The sequence below is a fragment of the Podarcis tiliguerta genome, assembly GCF_965153285.1.
Source record: "Podarcis tiliguerta genome assembly, chromosome: 17".
Taxonomy (NCBI): domain Eukaryota; kingdom Metazoa; phylum Chordata; class Lepidosauria; order Squamata; family Lacertidae; genus Podarcis; species Podarcis tiliguerta.
The window spans coordinates 9931311-9945464 of record NC_139550.1 but is presented as its reverse complement, the minus strand read 5'-3'; the positions used below and the strand labels follow the sequence as shown (position 1 = coordinate 9945464).

At 45.1% G+C, this 14154-nt stretch overlaps 1 protein-coding gene across 1 annotated transcript; it reads left to right on the top strand.

Annotated features, from left to right (window-relative positions):
* The first annotated feature begins 952 nt into the window (after positions 1-952).
* Positions 953-8708, top strand: TMEM271 (transmembrane protein 271). Its single transcript, XM_083420455.1, has one exon. It carries the CDS (start codon positions 955-957, stop codon positions 2068-2070), a length of 1116 nt encoding a protein of 371 aa, XP_083276581.1. The 5' UTR covers positions 953-954; the 3' UTR covers positions 2071-8708.
* Positions 8709-14154: the final 5446 nt, after the last annotated feature.

Sequence of the window (14154 nt, the reverse complement as noted above, 5' to 3'; positions counted from 1 at the left end):
GCGAAGGACTTTGCCAGGTGCAGGAGACTTCGAAGTTCTCACCTCAGTTGGGGGTGGAAGAAGAGAGGCGGGGGTGGGGGGGGGAGAAAGGCACGGACCTACCACTTTTTGGGGAGGGGGGAGAAGACGCGAAAAACGACGGCACTCGTAGTGCCCTCGAGGGAAATATCTTCAGGCTGACCTTTCTCCAACTTTCTAGTGCGCCCCCGGCGCGCGCGCCGCTTCTGCCCAACTGCCCACCGACGCGCTGCTCCCGCTTTGGTGCGAATGGACGGCACTACTGAGCCCTTGTGGGGGGTGGGGGGGTGGTACGAGGTCTGCATCAGCAAAGAGGAGAAACCGAGAGAAACCTCTTTCCTCCCCCCCCCCATGCCATCCCAGCGCACCCCACTTGCGCCGGCCCGGCCCCTCCCCTGCCGTCGAGCGCGTGGCTGCCCCTCTCCGAGCGGGAACTTGCTGCCATCAATAATTCATTGGCTCCCAGCAGCGGCGGCGGCGGAGCGCGGGAGACGACGGCGGCGGCAGCAGCAGCAACAGCAGCCGCCGCTTGGATAAGAAGAGAGAGGGAGGCAGCGGGGCGGGGAGGGAGAAGCGTGCGCGCGAGCCGTGCTTGCCGGCTGCCTGCAGAGAGGCGAAGGCGGCGGCGAGCGGCAAGCAGCAGCAGTAGCGGCGGCCGCTGTGGCGGTAGCAGCGAGAGCCCGAGCAACGGCGTCGTCGGAGCCTTTGGACAGCTCCCTTCTTGGCGCCGCCAGCAGCAGCAGCAGCAGCATTATGTCCCCGCAGCGCGCGGCGGCCGCCTCCCCGGCAAAGGCCGCCGGCGCCGAGGAGGACACGGGAGGATGAGGACAGGAGGGAGGCGAAGGAGGAGGAGGAGGCGCAGGCGGTGGGAGGCGGACGAGGCGAGGCAGCGCGGAGGAGGAGGAGGAGGCGCAGGCGGCGGAGGAGACGCGGAGGATGAAGTGGAGTGTCCGGGGAGCCTGCGCCGCGCTCTCCAGCTGCCTCCTGCTCGCCTGCGCGCTGAGCGCCGCCGCCGTGGGCCTCAAGTGCTTCTCGCTGGGCTCCGAACTCAAGGGGGAGCCCTTCCGCCTCGGCAGCGCCGCCGGAGCCTTCTACTCGGGGCTGCTGCTGGCCACCGGCCTCTCGCTGCTGGGCTCCGCGCTCTTCTGCTGCCGCCAGCCCGACGACCACGCCGGACACAGCGGCGGCGGCGCCGCCGAGGGCGCGGGCGCAGCGCCCCCTCGAGGCCACGCGGGCAGCGAGGTGGTGGCGGTGCCGGTGAGCGGGGATTCCCAAACGCCGCCTCAGGCGCCGCCCAAGGCGCCCGCCAACGGGCGCCAAAACTTCCTGCTGCTGGGGGCGCTGGTCTTCATGCTGGGCGTGCTGAGCGCCTTCGCCGGCGCCGTCATCGACGGCGACACGGTGTCGCTGGTGGAGAAGAAGTACTCGCACTACTGCCTCCTGCAGGCCGGAGTTGGAGGAGCAGCGCCCGCCCGGGCCAGGCCTGCGGGCAGCAGCCCCGACGGCGCGGCGGCGGCGCTGCGCTGCCAGAAGCTGCGCGACTACCAGCGGGGCTTGGTCATCTCCACCATCTTCAACGCCCTCGAGTGCCTGCTGGGGCTGCTCAACCTGCTGCTGGTCAAGAACTACAAGGCGGCTCAGCAACGGGGGCTGCGGCGACGGCGGCGCCGACGGCACGACCACCACGTGGCGGGCGGGCGGCGGAGAAGGCGCCGGGGTCCCGGGGGCGGTGGTGGCGGCACCGGCGTTGGACGGCGCCCGCAGCGCCCCAGCCAAGGCTCCATCTTCTCCAGCGAAGACCCCGATGTGTCCCCCGGGGGCGATTGCGCCTTCCAGGCCGTGTCGTACATCAACGTCGGGGTCTTCCACGTGTTCGACGAGGCGGGCGTGGAGGTGCACTGCGGAGGCCACCCTTCCGTCGAGCTGCCGGGCTACTCGCCCATGGACCCCGACCTCCAGGTGTCCTACCCGTATTGCTACCCGTTGCCCAACGAGCAGCCCCCGGCCTACGAGGAAATCTATCCCAGGGAGCCCTGTGCCAACCGCATCTAGGCACCACCGGACAGCGCCCTTTGGACAATCGGCCTGCTGGACCAAAAGGGGCAGCAGGAGGCAAATTGGGGCAGAGCACGAACACTTTATTGGCAGGACCAGTAGTAGCACAAGGTGAGGCCAAAGCCACAGGTGGTAGTAGTGCGGACTCCTCCGAGAACCCTCCGTCTAAAGAGGCAGGTGCCCGTAAGATACCTAGCATGAGACAAGGCTGGTGCACGCTCTTGGGGCGGATCTGGTGGCAAGTTGAAACATTGGTCCAGACCACTTTGGCTTCGTTTTTCTGAAGACCAGGCACACTTTCTCTTCTTCGCCTCTTTGATGGAGAAGTCTTGAACAGAGTTTCAGAAAGTTGCCAGTGTTTTGCAACCTGTTGGAGGTTTCTCCAATATGTCCTTGTCGAGATTTCTCTTTTCCTGCTCCTTTTGGTTCTATCACTAAAATCTATAGCTACATACTAGAGGTTTTAGCAAAGTGCATTTTTCTCTTGGGTTTCTTAAAGATGGCTGGGCCTACTTGGGGATGATGCTTTTAGTACCTTTTAATTTTACCCCCTTTTTCCCTAGTCTGGTGGAATCTTTTCATCCATCTCTTCGATATTGATTGAATGGCGAACATTTCAGGGTTGGTTTACACGGTCATATTTGGCTCAGATTTCTTTGGCTTTGTTTTAATGAATCAGCCTGGCTTACCCACACACCTGCCCCTCCCCCCTTCAAATGAATCTTCACGATAGCCTCAGCTTTAAGATTTACAAAATTGTGTCGTTAGAAAGCCAGCCAGAACAAGAAAAACACACACAAAATGTAAGGATGAATCTTTCCCTCTCAAGCAAATATATTTCTAACCATGAAGAGAGACCGAGAGCAGTTTCGATCCAAGCCTCTTATGTTTACAGTATTCCTGGGAGATTTTATGTTTTAAGTTTAAAATTCAGTGAGAGTTAAAACCATTGTTGGTCTTGTAAGATGCACACGATAAACCTGCACTTTCAAAAAGGGGGGGGGAGAGAATCAACAGCAACATTTTTGTACACTAATGTGCCTGCTTTTTGTTGATAATTTCTTACTGTAAAAGCTTTCAAAAAGTCTATAGTGAAAATGTTTGGTAAAGTCATTGCAACGTAGAATTAACAAATCAGTTCCTTTACTACAATAGAAATGCTATATTGAATAGAAGGAAAGTCCAAATTGTCTCATACATTCCTTTTTGTAAACAGGTTCTGTGTTTTTAATGCAAAGCAGGGCTTATATTTATTTTTTATTTTGTTTTAAAACAGTCTAATCCTATTTTGTACACATGCAGCCAGTTATTCTTGTAAGTAGTTTCATTTTAGTGTTACCGATTAATTAATCTGAGAAGCTTGAATAATAAGTTTTTATTTAAATATAAATACATAATATATACATATATCTATATATGCTTTAAGCAGCCTTAACTGATGGTCACAATTTTCAGCGGAGTTACCCAAACTCCTTTGAAGTATGGTTTATTAAAAAAAACATATTTGACAGAATTCAACAGGTGAGCATTGAAAATAATAATACTGCATTAAAAAGGTTCCGATTATAGTGACTAAACTCTTGTCTAGATATTTTAATAGTTTCACCAAAAATGCTCTTTTGGAGGCAAAGCCACGAGTGACACAGGAGACCCGTGATCGACTCTCATGACATGCATTTTGCTTTTAAACAGGTGCAAGGGGCTCCAGCCTTGTTTTGAATAGCAATGCTGGAAGAGGAAAGCATTTAATGTTTTCAGCTTTATCATTTCTCTGATCTAAATGCCCAACCCCTAGAGATGGCTTACGTAGCCCTTCTAGAATACTGGAATTTCCCTCTGTGAGGCTAAAAGCATATTCCAGGGCAATTTAAATTGGGAAACTGGCGAGAGGGGAAACAAACACACACACACACACACACACACCCCACCAGCATCGCTGCACTTATCAAATTCAGAGCCAATTGCACCTGTTTTAAAATGAAAGAAAGGTGCATTGTGAGATCTGGTCACAAATCTCAGGCATCGTGGGTGGTTTAGCCCTCAGTCTGCTAGAGAATGTCAATGAATCAGGTAGCACAGGGAAGGCAATTAATTTATTTTATTTTTTGGAACACTGGCATAAAAAGGAAGGCTTAATTTAGAGCTGTTCAAAGGGATGAAAGAGAGAGACTTCAGCTCATATCGTTCACCTATTATTCTTGCTACTATGTATTAAGACAGAATTCCATTTAAAATTCCACCCCTTCGTTAAGCTCCTTGTAGCAGGGACCTGTCTGCTGCTTAATATTACTTTGTAAAGTGCTGTGTACACTGATGGCACTATATAAATATTAATAATAATTCATTTTAGGAGACTGCTGTGGAATGTGAGCGTTATCAACAGAGACAGTGTTAAAGGAAAACAGTTTTTGTCCTATTTTTGCGATGTACAGAAGATTATTTTTTGATTAAGGATCTGAACAAAGTCAAAATCTGCAGCCTTAGATTAAAAGTCCAACAGTGGTAAAAGCCTCTCTGCACTACTTTGTTATCTGAAGTTGTTTCGACTTGCACACTTTGTATAATCTAAAATGCAAAAAAAATAATAATGCCTTAGAACATTTAAAACTATATACCTTTAAAAACTAAGCAAAACCTGCACCCTAGGTAACTGGATCAAAGCAACTAATCCGGTTCACAAGGTAGCTTCACATTTTTTCAAAGGTCAGAGCCACTGTTATTATTATAAATTATGTAAAAGATTCTCCTTTGCTGAGAGCAAGCACAATGCTTATCTAGTGCATAAGACCTAGTTTAAAGTACTGCATTTCCTTCTTTCTTCATTTCTTTACTCTCTAGACTAGTATAGATTCTATCTCGGTGGATCCTTTTTAGGCCCAGTCCACAAGAAACATCTCCAACACATTTTATTTTATTTTAATGAATAGGAGTTGTAGAACAGCATGGCTGTACCATTGTACTCCTCCCATCTTCTTCACAGGGATATTTGGAAGACAAGTTCCTAGCAAATCGTGTCCCCTTAACTACAGTGCAGTCAGGCCGCATTTTGGATGTATATACGGCCAGGAATTTTGTAAGATAAACTGGTGCCTAAATTAAGTTTTGAAATCCCTATTGAAGTATCTAAATAAAAACAACCAAATTTCTTTTTTAAAAGCTCGCATTGCATACTTCTTCCTACATCAAAGGGTGTGGTCAATGCGCTATTCTTATTGGCATCTTTCAGTGGAACAACGAGAACAGGTCCAGACAAATAGCTAATCATGTGGTTAAAACTGTTCCTGGGCTAGGCAGACCATAAGTACAGGGCTTTTTTTCCCCAGCCAGAACTGACCAGAACTCAGTTCTGGACCCTCTTAAGTGGGCGCCATTGCCATTATAAGAGAACAAGGGAGGTGTTCAGGGTGACTTCCGGCACCTCTTTTCTACAAAAATAGCACTGCTCATGTGTGTGTGTGTGTGTGTGTGTGTGTGTGTGTTTGTTAAAAGCCCATTAGGATGAAAATGGCGCCTAGTCTAGCCATTTCTGCAGGCATGCTAACATTCTATTACTTTCAATTTTTTTATTTTATTATGGAGTGTTCAAATGTGTAATCCCATAACTGAAACCTGTAGTAGTGCAGTCCAGGAACAGTTTGCTTTGTGATGAGCCGTTTAGACCATGAGAATGCTTTAAATAATGACAGATTTCCGACATGGACAGCATTTATATTGGGGGCGAGCATGCAGACTGTTTGGTCCCCAATCTACTTGCGCTTTACATGTTCTTTCCTACATGGAAATGCAATACACTCCAAGGAAGCTGTCATATTAAAGCTGGCCCTGTAGTCCTATACGGTTCAGTTAGCCTGATTTCAGCATGAATGCAGTTATAGTGGCTTCCATAAGTTTTGGAACTGGCTTCTAAACAGGAGCCCTCAAACCATCTCACTGAGCCAGAGCATTCTGGTATAAGCTGATTGAGATGCTCTGCCTGGAATCCTTTAAAAAAGAAAAAGAAAGAAAACCTTAAACGAGAGAGGCCTCATTATCTCAAGCTGTGCATGAGAAGGTAAGCACGTATCTGGTCTTTGCTACTTCAGAATGTAGATGCTGGCTCACATGGCTAATTGTGGCTGCAAAGCATCTACCTACATGCTAATCAGGGTTTTCCTCCTAACCAGTTTTTATGTGCTGGGGTTTTGTTTGTTTGTGAGTAGGAGAATTTAGTCATATATTCCAGCATTAGCAAGCTGAAGTGGTGCGGTCTGGGCAGGGATTTTACCATCTTGTGTGAGAGCTAGGTCTAAACCTCAAAGCAAAATCCATAGACATAATGAACCCTAAGGACCCATCAGGCTAATTTTTGCAAATTGCAACCTAAATCATTGCAGTTTACAGATCTGTATCTTGGAGTTGTTGCACTGTATTCAGCATGATGGATCACAAGTTATACAGGCTTGTTTTTGTAGGGTTTTTTTAAAAAAAAAATTGTTTGGGGAAATTGTAGGCAGCATGCTTCCAGCTTTAAGAGGGCTCACCGTAAACAAAGTTGGAGAAACTCTACACTAGAATGTATCATAAAGTCCCACCCTATCATTTGGGACTTCATGATTTCACAGAGCGCTTTTATTTTAGTTAGAATCACACCACCCACAGAGTAAAAAAATTAACAAACCAAAGGCGTAATCCTCTATTGTGAAATCCATTGTTGATCTGAAGGGGATCTGCAGTCTTCAATAGTACTGTGCTCTTGAACAACTCCCATTCATTTTAATGGGAGTCCCATGAGATAATTCCCTGGTTGACTGTGCTAGCTCTATGCTTCTGAGTTTAAAACCAGGGCAGAGAAGGCTTCCAGTTATGTGAATATACTGTACATGCTATCAGTCTCCCTACCCTGCCTTTAAAATAACAAATTGCATCCAGTGTTAGTTCTGCTCAGAGTAGACCCATAGAAAGTAGTGACTATGACTATGTTGCATTCATTTCAAATGGGTCTACTGCAAGTTACTTGGATATAGCCCAGCATATATACATAAATTTCCCTCCCCAAGAACAGATGTAATCGAAAGCGTCACAGACCTATATGTCTTGTGTGTGCATGGAAATTTGCCATTATGGGTAAAGGGCATTGTCCTGTTTTACAGAAGTAAGCCAGGAAGCTTCTGTGCTGAACTGCATCTTTTTGTGGGAATAGTACAGTGGGCGCAATTCAGCAAACATCAGTCACAACCAAACCCTATTGAAAGGGACGTGATGGGACTTTTCTCATGTCTAACTTGAGTTCCATTTTGAATTGGATTGACTCATACCTCAGTTTGGCTGGGCTGTTGTGGCCATTAAGAAAACCAAAACGTATATTCATGTTAAGTAACCTCAAATTTGCAGAGTTAAACATTTTTAACAACTGATTATTCAGGTTTAATTTAAAAGAAATATTTTGAGGTGCTTGTTGGCGTGTGTGTGTGTGTGTGTGTGTGTGTGTGAGAGAGAGAGAGAGAGAGTTCAAAGTTATGCATTTACTGTCCTATTCATTGTGAAGGGGTTAAAACTAGTGATTGTAGTTAAGTAAATAATTAATAATAATAATAATAATAATAATAATAATAATAATAATAAATATTCTGCCTATCTGACTTGGTTGCCCCAGCCAATCTTGGTGGCTTCCAACGATTTATAAAACCACAGTAAAACATCAAACATTAAAAACTTCCCAATACAGGGCTGCCTTCAGATGTCTTCTAAAAATCAGTTGTTTATCTCCTTGACATTTGATAACGAGAAGGCCCTCTCTGCCTGGTTCCATGTAACCTCACTTCTCGCAATGAGGGAACTGCCAGAAGGCCCTCAGAGCTGGATCTCAGTGTCTGGGCTGAACAATGGGGGGTGGATACGCTCCTTCAGGTATACAGGGCAAAAGAAGTTTAGGGCTTTAAAGGTCAGCACCAGCACTTTGAATTGTGCTTGGAAACGTTTCCATTGAATTCATTGGGATTAAATGTCCTTCTCTTTAGATGGAACAGATGCCTGGTATTGAAAGGACTGCTTATGCTAGACTGAACCACGTGGTCCAACACTCTTTTCCCAACAGAGCCAAGCAAGTATTTCTGGGAAGCTTCCAAACAGAGCAAGATGGCAATATTACACACACACACACACACACACACACACACCACCTCCAATGTCTCTGCTACATTAAGCACATTATAGTGGAACACCAAACATGAAAATTTCTGTGGTAAACATCTTTCAGTGCAGAAAAAGGCACCACACCTCACAATCCAGCTGAAAGCTCAACACTTTTAAGTCCCATTGATTTGCACATGGAAGTTAAGCACATGCATATATCTCTCATGGTTGGGACTTTAAAAAAAATAATAAAAGTTTGCACCTATCCTGTAAATAGGGAAATAAAGCAGGTTTTCTGATCAACTGTACTGTGACAAACTTAGGCACAAACTTAAATTTTTAAAAATGGCCATATATAAGCAAAGGGAGTTTAATTTTATTTGTATAGATGCTTTAGGTGGCTGTTTTGGAGTTTGAAATTGTCTTAAAACTCCAGTTGTTCCAAAGATCAGTGCTCAGGAGTGGGGAATGGGAAGTCACAAGAGCCGTGTGTTACACTCAAGTATTAAACTTGTTAAATTAAAGTTTAACTTAAATTCTTTTTTTTTTTAAAGAAATTATTGGATCCAGAACTCTCACCCATCTCCCTTATGCTTGAGGCATTACACATAACTGAAGGAGCTTGTTTTAATGACAGGAGAAAAGTGAAGGAAAAATAGTCCAGTCCTGCCAAAATCATTGGGAACATGCCAACCAGTTTATTGGGGGGGAGCGATAGTGTTGAATAGCATCTATATGCAGTCATTAATGGGAAAATGTATGAGTTCCAGTTCAGCAAGGGAGATTGCCGTTGTTGCTGATGTGCATCTGAGTGCCATTGATTTAATGAATGCATCTGTTGGGAGGCTCATGCGTGGCCATCTGGGACTATTAATTGCATTCATCAGTATGAGGCCACTGGTTTTTCTAGTATAACCAACATGATTCCAAAAAATAAAGAAACACAAATAATTGTGGCACCTTAAAGCATAGCAAGCTTATTGCAAAGTGAGTTTATTTCATAGACTTCCTCAAATGCAAGAAGCAAATTGCAGACATATGTTGCAGTGAATGGCCACACTGGTGTTGAAAAAAGAGAAAAAAAGTTTGTGGTCCACTAAGGCTAAGTACGCATACACTTTTAGAAAAAAAAAAAAATCAGGCAAGCAAATTAGATGAACGAACCTTTTTTTTATTATGATTTCATTTTAAGGCACACAAATGTTCCAGGTGATTAATGTTTGTGGTGTAGTAGGTGTATTTAATAATTTCTCAATGAGAAATTTATGACTACAAAGAAAGAAGATTGCAAAATATCACTAAGGCTTCAGTTAGTCATTTCTGGCAGCTTTTGAAAATCACCACTATTCATTAAGCAATAATGTTAGAGGGTATGTGAAAAAGCTTGCTGTGATTAGACTGAAAATAGGATAGGATGATGTCCTTCTGGCATGCATGAAGTAGAGAGGGAATGAAATATTCCTATAAGATGGGGGCAAACACCCAAAAAACCTCAAGCCTAAGCATGTCTGTGTGGAAGTAAATCCTATGGGTGTTAATGGATCCTTGCTCCAAATCAATGTGCTAAGGACTGCAGTTTGGGGCTGCAATCCTATACACACTGATCTGAGAGTAAGCCCAACAGAAAACAAGGGGACTTCTGAGCAGGCAGGCATAGGATTGTACTGTTAATGTTATTGTCAAGGACTGATTCACACAACCATGTTTTCTTATGGCATCAGTATAGTAGCATGGAACTCTTCTGGTGATAAAAGAGCTACCTGGAATCTCCATGCCTTCGCCAGTTGTGTGAACACACCTTTAAAAACCTGTGAAGATATTGAGCCTTCGTAGTTTTTAGACAGCTTGGTGAGATTTTTAAGTCTACCATATTAAAGGCTTCACTAACCACATAATCTAACTCTAATTATTAGGGCTTTCGTGTAATTAAGAGAAATCTTGGCTGATATAATTGTATGAGTTTTACTCACAGTGGCATACATTTGCATATGTAGAGAATAAGAATTCTAAAGAAGAAAAGTACTTCCTTTAGTTAGATTACACGTGTGTGTGAACTGCAAAGAGGATCTGGGTGTCTCCAGACTGTCACATATTTAAGCACATACCGCAAGTTTAGAGCTGCACAATTAAAGCTGACTAAAGCACTTCGTTGCCCTAGTGCAACTACACCACTTTTAAAAAGAATTAGGCCTTTTTGCAGTTTGGAAAGTGAAGGGGAAACGTATTTTGAAGTGTGGGAGGGACAAATGATTAACGGGAAGATGTATAAACAGCCCACAGGCAAATTGGGATGACTCCAGGACAAATGCTCATTAGTCATAAAAGGGTAAATGTAAAAGGCCCCCCTGACTGTTAGGTCCAGCCGCGGACAACTCTGGGGTTGCGGCCTCATCTCGCTTTTCTGGCCAAGGGAGCCGACGTACAGCTTCCAGGTCATGTGGCCAGCATGACTAAGCCGCTTCTGGCAAACCAGAGCAGCGCACGGAAGCACCGTTTACCTTCCCGCCGGAGTGGTACCTGTTTATCTACTTGCACTGTGTGCTTTTGAACTGCTAGGTTGGCAGGAGCAGGGACCGAGCAACGGGAGCTCACCCTGTTGTAGGGATTCGAACCGCCAACCTTCTGATCGGCAAGCTCTAGGCTCTGTGGTTTAACCCACAGCGCCACCCGCATCCCCATCATTAGTCATATACCTCCCCCATAAAGAAATGGAAACAAATGCTCAATAAAGATTGGATATAATTGTCACTTCTGCTGAAGCTTTGTGCAAGCAAATGGGGATGAATACTCAACAAATAGGTTGTCTGGAAGAGCCCAGGGGCAAGCTAGATGTGAATACCATTCATACAATTAGCAATTGCTTGAATGGCATTTTGAAAGTTAACTGCAGGTATTTAGGGGCCTGATACAATTTGGGACCCTGACATGGGGTAGGGGACTTTGCCACTTTTGCCACCACTACCCCTCCCAGGAGTCCCAGCCTGGAATAGTGCCTTTATCCCATTGCAAACCAACAGGTGCAAGCGGCTGGGTGGATTGGGACTGCAGTGGGGGGGGGGAATGTTTAAAACTTCCTGCCCCTACAGGCCATGGTCCTGTTCAGCCCCCATCCCTGACACCTGTAATATACTTTGAAAAAGCCATTTGCACAATTGCTCATTGTATAACTTGTGCCATATCTAGTTTTGCCCTTAGTATAGTCAGTCTTTGAGTGTGTATGGGGTCAGTGGGGGAAGATGGCAACAGAGAATGAATGAATGTGAATATGACTCCTCTAACATGGTGCCATCTTCTAATTGGGAGTAACTGCTGACAGGCAGTGAAAAGATCCAATCAAAATTAGACAGCATGGAGTGCTGCTAATAAATACATTAAAAAGCCAATATTTTAGGAACAATGAAAGATTTTAAAGCATAGCATTATCCCACAAAAACACTTAATTGTTCAGTGAAAAACCACATCTTCCCAAGGCTATTTTTCCTTTCGTAAAAAACCTCATCAGGGCATTGTTGTATATAAAGGTAAAGGGACCCCTGACCATTAGGTCCAGTCGTGACCGACTCTGGGATTGCAGTGCTCATCTCGCTTTATTGGCCAAGGGAGCCGGTGTACAGTTTCTGGGTCGTGTGGCCAGCATGACTAAGCCACTTCTGGCGAACCAGAGCAGCGCACGGAAACGCCGTTTAGCTTCCCGCCGGAGCGGTACTTATTTATCTACTTGCACTTTGACATGCTTTTGAACTGCTAGGTTGGGCAGGAGCAGGGACCGAGCAACGGGAGCTCACCCCATCGCGGAGATTCGAACCGCCAACCTTCTGATCGGCAAGTCCTAGGCTCTGTGGTTTAACCCACAGCGCCACCCGTGTCCCAACATTGTTGTATATATCTGCACATAATGTGTAGTTCGGCTTCGGCTTCTGGAGCTAGATTTCTTAAAGCAAATAGGTAAAGAGGCAGCAAACAGTACTACCTATATTAATCTTTACCTAGTTTTTAAGACACCAACTGGCAAACCTCCATAATCTTTTGCAAAATCCTTCCATGTAGAAGCAGAGCACTACATGTGGAGGAATCGCCGTAGGGTAGAATTCTTGGTGTGAGGGTGTTCCTTGACTGTGTGAACAAGACTGAGCTTGAGCGTTGTGAGGAGACCCCATTTCCCACAATGCATTGGGGTTGAAATGGAGGAAGATGGGCCCCTTCTGTATTGTAGGCAGGCTAGGAATGACAAAGTGTGGGAAGATGAGGCAGGTGACTGTTCAGCTCCCTTCATTTCACATGCTCCCTTCAGCATAAAAGATAATCACTCCACAAACAAGACACATACATTAAAAACACGGTTGAATTGATAACACATCTGGATTAAGAGGTATTGGATATGTGAAATATGTAGTCTTTAGGTCATCCTGTGCCATTTCGAATCTTGAGTTCTGAAATTCAATTTTTTTTGGGGGGGGGGACGATTTATCTCTAATTCTGATCCCCAATACTGATCTGTTCACATCAGTAGGTCTGCAAGCAAGAGATGTTGAGACTAAGGACCGCAAAAGTAACTTGCAGGTAATTCAGGCTTGTGGCTTCGTAGACTTAATAAAAGTTCATGCAGCCTCTCTCTTTCATGGGCTATGAAACCTGAACTTTACTATTGATGCTTTCATGTATTTTGTTAATGGTTGTCATATTCTGGAAGGTTGCTTATTATGCATGCCTAATACTCTTCCCATTGTCTATTTATATACACCAGACAAAAATCAGAGTAGTACTGGGGCCTGTTATAAAATCATGCTGGAGAAAAATCTGATCAGCACAACATGACCAAGACTTGCTTCTGTCATAGTAAAAGCATGAAATCGGGCCCAAATGCATGTGTTTTTTTAAAGCAGATCAAAGCAGACCATAGGATCAATTCAAATTCATCATTGTTTGGCAATGGTGGCTGTTTTCCAAAATGGCCATTTGAGTAATGGGTGGATATCAAATATTTGAAATTGGCAAAACGAATGAAGTAAACAACCCTAATGCAGACTTAAACAGTTGTAAAATCTGATGTGGAAGAACACACCTTTTTTTGTATTCCCATGGTTTCATGAGTGTACTACATACCATAATTTTACCATTTTCGTTGAAATGTGCATGAACACACATGTATGCAATGTAATTCGTTCTTCCAGCAGGGACAGACTCTTTCATATCCACAGTGGTTAAGCCCATGGCATGAATCCTGAACCTGAGGAAGATGGATCCCAATGTAGTTGCCATCCTATGTTACGCTGATTCTTGCCTCCTTGCTAATGGAGATGGAAATATGTTTGTCCCCCAGTGGTTGCCCACACACAGACACATGGGATTCATGGGGTGTAGCTGCAAGGCTTCCACTCAACTGATCTACCTGGTGAAAACACATCTCTTTCGTCATTCACTGATGTCCACTCAGTGCTGTGCTCATACCAAAGTACACCATACATTTCAATATTGCCTAAACAACCGATTGAACTATTTAAAAATATCAGAAAGCTGTCCCATGCTGTAGCAATGGAAGAATGGAAGAATGGCAAATGTTATTAGCATGTGTGGCATCTGCAACTATTTTCGTGGTTTGCAAATCTGCCTGTGGGCTAAGGCAAACCATGGCTTAGCTCATAGCAGCAAGAGAACCAAGCTAGGAGTGTGAGAACTGATCTCTCCAGTCATCCACAGGCCCATGCCTTTACACTAAACCATGGCTTGGCATTCCCTGCCAGTCACTGTGTAGCGCTACCCTCAGAAGTCCCCTAACCATCACAAAGTAAAACAACTGGTCTTGGAAAGTTCGCATTTTTGTCACCATTGAACATTTTTCATTTATATTCGAATTATGCTTCAAATGTCATAGCATCGGCACCACACTACAGTTCCTTGCCCCTTTGTACCTTTGTTTCAGATCACATGTGATTATTGTTCAGGAGGAGCTAAATCCTTATACAGTGGTAC